General features: G+C 58.4%; 2 protein-coding genes across 4 annotated transcripts in view; one reads left to right on the forward strand and one right to left on the reverse strand.

Moving 5' to 3' along the window:
- CANT1 (calcium activated nucleotidase 1) overlaps positions 1-1,742 on the reverse strand; it is a 14,020-nt gene extending 12,278 nt beyond the window's left edge. The window contains exon 1 of the mRNA XM_019644379.1: positions 1,629-1,742. The gene's annotated coding sequence lies outside the window, so the exon portion shown is untranslated. The remainder of the gene's footprint in view (positions 1-1,628) is intronic.
- Positions 1,023-5,737, forward strand: part of C1QTNF1 (C1q and TNF related 1) — a 36,770-nt gene continuing 32,055 nt past the window's right edge. For 2 of the 3 annotated variants that reach the window (XM_019644380.1, XM_019644381.1), the window contains exon 1: positions 1,023-1,340. In XM_019644380.1, the coding sequence (XP_019499925.1) occupies positions 1,084-1,340 (257 nt within the window). In that variant the 5' untranslated portion in view covers positions 1,023-1,083. The other variant, XM_019644386.1, reaches the window with a different exon arrangement.

The raw sequence follows: 5,737 nt of genomic DNA on the forward strand, positions 1-5,737 counted from the left end.
TTTAATTTCCTTAATGTTGGCAATTAATAAGAGCTTTCCAGAAATCTCCACAGTGCAGAGAGTTACCGAAAGGAAAATAAATTTTTTTTTTCAGTATCCTCGGTACCATTCCACAAATGTCTGTACAACAGGGACATGTCTTCCTTGTCATAATACTGATCCAGTTCAGGACTCTGGACCACACTCCCAGATCTGAGATATTCTGTTTTCGAAAGAGAAAACACTAGAGCATTTATACACCTACCCTATACAGTTGCCATGACGACTGCCACCTTGCTGCCAAGAAAGGCCTGCGACTCAGATGAAAGGGGCCATGTGTATTTGTGGGCGCCCACAAGCACTCACCTCAAAGGCCCTCTTCAGGGAGCGGGGGTGAACACACCACCAGAGCAAGACCTGCACCTCCCGCCCCCACCCCAGCCCCGCACCCTGGTGTCTGTCACCTCATTTCTCTGGCGCTCGGGAGACACGGCAGATGAGGTGCAGTTAGATTGGCGGGTGAAAATCTCCCCAAGTACCAGCAGCCTAAACCGACCCATTCACTACGCGGCTACGGGCTATGAAAACGTGGCGTCCACCCCATTTGGGGCACAGCTTTAGGGGGAAGAAAGGAGACTTTTTTAGCTCATGGAAGGCGTCAAATGATCAGGTTTTCACAACTGAGAGGTCCCGTGGTGACACCAGTGGTGCCTACACACTTGGAAATGCGTGCTTCCCTCCGCCACCCGGTGAGGCAGCGTCACCTTTGCGATCAGGTTAATCTGGACGAGGAGGAATGAGACCGAGAACCCCCGTCCCAGACCGCCGGGTGGCCTCGTGAAGGCGCCTGAGCAAGTCTGGGCTGCACGGGACTGGACACCCCTGCAAGTCCGACCCTCCTGTGACTGTGCTTTTGTCAAGCTCTGACCCTGACACCGAAGTGCCAGCAAGGTTCGGGTGACACCGACAGGCGTGTGCTCCCAGACTGCTGCTCCGTCAAAACCATGGTAGGAAACGCTGTCAAGCACACACCCCGAGGCGGGAAAGAGAAACGAGGACACTGGTTTCCCGGGGACACAAGCGTGTGGGAGGAAGCGGCGTCTGATGGCAGGGGTTCGATGCCTGCCGAGCCTAGGGGCACAGAGGGCACGGGAAAGGCACCAGGCAACAAGGACGGGGCGGCAAGGAGGTGGCGATTCCCAGGGAGAACAGCATCCGGGGCAGATGGATGGGGGAGGGGGCGCAGTTTTAGCGCAAAAGGAAGGAAAGCGAGCTGTGCCGAGGGAAGGCTGGCTTGCTGCAGGTGGCACCGAGTCAGATGGCGGAGGGCTCCCTCCTCCATCAGGAGAGGCCCTGCACAGGTCAGAGCAGGGCAGGAAGGGTGGTCGTCGGGACAGGAGTCGCACCGAGTCGGGCAGGGAACGCGTCCCTCAGGGCCGGAGCGGGTGGGGTCCCCCGCTAGTCAGAGCAAGTGAGGCTCCCGCGAGGCGGACGGGGGTAAGAGCCGCACAGCCGAGGGGGCGGGTGGCGCCCACCAGGCAGGAGACGGGGGCAGCTTCTCAGAGTCAGAGGGAGGTGTCGCCCCGGTTTGAAGGAAGAGCGGATCTAGGGGGACAGCGCGGGCGGCCGCAGGCGCAGCCTTCACTCACCCGGTGCGGGCTGGTTCGGGGTCCCGCGGATGCTGGGGCCTCGCTGCGGGCAGGGCCGGGACCGAGCGGGCGGCCGACTTCCGCCCGGCGCGCTCGTCCCGCCTCCGGGCAACACGCTCCCGGCAGCCTCTGCTCTGCGGCTGCGCGCCGGGCGCGTGCGGGGTGCTGCTGGGAGTTGTAGTTTTTGATGCTCAGTGATCTGGGCCGGGGGAAGGACTTGAGGGCTGTCTGCGCTCCCCACCCGCAGGCCCTTTTTACAGCATTATTCGGGAACGTCGGCCAAGCAGAAATGGAAGGAGGGGGGCGGAGGTGAAGGCTGCTGGGGAGGGGGATTATCATTCCTCGAGCTGAGATTATAGGACCCCTTCCCTGGAATTCTGGACCCTCGTCGTCTCCCCGGAGGCAGAGAGGCACGGACCCATTTCTGACACCCTCATTCTCAGAGAGCCCCTCTCCGTGGCTCTTCTAATCGCCTACGCCTGAATGTCAATCAGTTTCCAAAACAAAGATCAGGGCACAGGTCTGCAGGCTGGAGCGGCCTGGGCTGGGGTTCCCCTAACTTGCAATCAACGAACCCCATTCCAAATATGGGNGAAGCCATCACTCCACTCTCTTGCTTTCGGGCAGATTCTTAGGTTTTGGCCACAGGCTCAGGTGCACAAAAGTGGCCTCTAAGGACCAGTGAGGCAGGTGGGGCCCGCTGCCCTGAGTGAGCCGTGGGGGGGCGTCCCCCTCCCCAAGGAAGCGGCTCCCACCTGGCCACAGAGCCGGTCGCTGAGGACTTCGCACTGGGAGACAGTGCCAGCCCGGCCACTGCCGCCCGGCGTCATCACAGCCTCATTGCCACTGAGCTCTCAATTCTACATCTCACCTCCTGTTCAGAATTCTGCCTGGATTTCTAACACGCGCTCTGGACAAAGTATTTCAAACCCAGGTCATACTCCCCTCTCTCCTCAAACCCACCTGCCCTACCTTCCCTCAGGAATAGTGGTGGTGACAGGGACGACCACATTCATAGTTGCCCAGGTCAAAACTTTCACGGAAACGCTAGGAGATGCACTTTCCCGTAGGAATGTCACACATGGCGTCGAGCACCAGGTATGACCCATCACCACCAGGAAACCGCGAGGCACGGCCCTGGCCTCCTTCGCCAGCACCAACCCCAGCAGCAGGCGCTATCCGGCCGGCCGGCCCCCTCCTCCCCACGGGCTCCCTCTGCTCCCACGGCCCCTTCTCGCCCGAACCCCACACACGGCCTCCCTTTCCCCTCTCCCTGGCAATGCACTCACCTTGCAGCCGCGACACCTGCTACTCAACCGAGGCCATCGGGCCGTGTCACCACCTGCTTTCATAGCCCTACTCTAAGGGTAAACTCTCGCCACTAACAAGGCCTTGCCCAGACCTCCCAACCCCCCGCCAAGCCCACTTCTCTGCTTGGCCCACTGTGGCCCTTGTCCACTCAGGGCAGGACTCTCCGCCCCCCGCCTGAACACTCAGCCCAGCCTCTTCCCATGGCTGCTCCCCTCCCCCCATCTTCCATTTACTGCGTTCCCTAATGATGTCCACGCTGCCTGGGCCCCAGGGGCAGGGGCTGGTCCCCGCCAGCTCACACTCCTGCCTGGTGGAAATTCAGGATACATCTGCTAAAGGCATGAAAACTACACCCACTTCCTCCACAGCCCCATAACTCCCGGTCCCCACCTTCAGTACACTGGACCCAGCCCCAAGGTCAAGCTGCCGACCTGTCACACAGCTGCTGTGCAGCAGACACACGCTGCCAACGTAGACTGGTGTCACCAGGGGGACATGTCATCCTCACTGCCCCATAGACTCCCTCTTTGATCCTGAGTCACCCCCGTCACCGTCACAGGTGCTCTTGTCACATCCCCTGGCAGTTGGTCCAGGGGGCGCCCGCACGCCCAAGCCTCCCATGCACCAGGCTGCTGACCCTGGTCCAGGCCCCCCTCCTGCTGCCCAGGGTCAGGTCAGTCACTCCTGCTTTTCTGGTTCCTTTTTCACAGTCTACACACGTGTCCAAATCTCCCACCCGAGTCACCGTCTGGTCTCCAGATTACACGCTTAGGTCAGGTCAGGAACTACCGTGGACGAGTGGTGAATCCGTGAACCTGACTGTGGAGCCCCTGACACCTGTCCTTCCCCACCCCCACTGTCCTGGAAGACCATCACCCTTCCGCCCCTCCTGGACGCTCAGTGCCAGGTGCTGCCCGCGTCCCAGAGATGACCAGCGAACAGGCCTGTCCCTGAGGCACGTCCCTGGGGGTACCCCACTGCGGGTCCTACCAGCGGGTTCAGGCAAGATACCTGGGGACGCTCTCTGCAGTCTTCCTTCCTGGCCGCCCACCTCTTTTCCTCAACCCACCCCAACATCTCCAGGGACATAGCCCCTAGTGAGGTCCCCACACCTTTCGGGCCTGAGCATTTCCCCTGAATTCCAGGCCAGCACGTGCAGACACCTGGAACAGGCTCCCTCAGAAATTTACTGACGGGGCTGGGGCACCGCCCTCCCCCCCAACCTCCCTCGCTCTCCGTCCTCAGAAGTCACGGCAGCAGTCCCACCTCCTCTCATCCTAGCAGGCACCAGGTCCCCCCACATGGCCACACCCCAGCTCTGGGTTGGGTCCCACCCCCACAGCCTCTGCCTTGGTCCTTGCTCACCTTGGCCTCCTGCTGATCCAGACCTCCCAGGTCCACCTGAGCTCTGCCACTCTGTCAGCTGTGTGACCTCAGACAAGGGACCTCGCTTCTCTGGGCCTCAGTTCCTTCATGTGTGAAGTTCGGATATAACAGTGCCGACCTCCCCCAGTTATGAACCACAGCGGTAGGACCTGGCGCTAACCGCCTGCTCCTGTAGGTCACCCGCCTCACCTTACTTGCACCTCTGTCCACCTGCGTGGAGGGCTCGTCTTTACAAGTCAAGTTGACGGGAAGTGGCTGACCCACTCCCGCCAGTGCTGGGCAGAGGCATAGCTGCAGCCAAGGGCTGTACAGCCTGCAAATCGGCCTGCCCCTCCACTCGCCACAGAAAGTGTGCTGATCCCTGGGCTAGACCCTCTCAAATCCATCCTCCACACAACCCACAGGAAGTGTTTTCTAAGGAGTGAGTCTGGATTAAAATTCTTCACTAGATCCCAGTGTCTTCCTGCTAAAAGACAAACTCCTCAGCAGGCAGAGAAAACTGCATTTCCTCCTGTGGGCTCCCTGCCCCCCACAACACAATGTGGGGCCATTTCCAATTCCACACTCCACACGTCAAAACCAGGCACGTGGTGCTTCCCACCTGGGATGCTAATCTCCTCTGACCACAGGGAACCATCTAGAAGTCCCTGGCTGTGCCATGGTACTATGCTTCCACTGTCCCTCGCTTCCCCCTCCCGTCTGTCGGTAGTGACGTCCCCCTCCCCCACTAGTAAGCTCCCCTCCAGTGGAAGGCTGACACTGGCCTCAAAGGTACCAGGGCCTGATCCTGGAACCTGTGAACACCCCCTTATATGGAACAGAGACTTTGCAGAGGTGACTAAGGACCTGGAGATGGACAGCGAGACAAGTGGAAGTCTGACAGTGCAAGATCAGGCGAGTATGGTGGGTGTGGCAACACATCCCATCCAAGCTCCAATAATTTTTGACAGGTGATCAAATTTGTGTGTGGTCTCGCATTGTTGCGATAGAACACAACTTCTTTACAATTAACAAGCTCTGGATGTTTCTGGATGATGGATTCGTTCAAACTGTCCAATTTGACGACAGTAAACATTCAAATTGATTGTTTGGTTCCTTGGTAGGAGTTCAAAACCCACCACACCTTTAAAATCCCACCACACTGAGAGCATAACCTTCCTTTGATGAATGTCTGCTTTCAATGGCATTTGAGGTGAATTATCATGTCGAGACCAAGACCATTTGCACACCACATTGTTGTCAACAATCCACTTCTCATCAGCAGTTATCAGTCGCTTCAAAAAAGGATCGTTTTCCTCACGTTTAATGAGCATATCTCAGATGTTTATACGCGCTGTCAAATGAACTTCTTTGAGTTCATGCAGAACCCAAATATCGAGCTTGCTTATGTATCCCAGCTTCTTCAGGTGGTC

The sequence above is a fragment of the Hipposideros armiger genome, unplaced genomic scaffold (assembly GCF_001890085.2).
Source record: "Hipposideros armiger isolate ML-2016 unplaced genomic scaffold, ASM189008v1 scaffold_87, whole genome shotgun sequence".
NCBI classification, from domain to species: domain Eukaryota; kingdom Metazoa; phylum Chordata; class Mammalia; order Chiroptera; family Hipposideridae; genus Hipposideros; species Hipposideros armiger.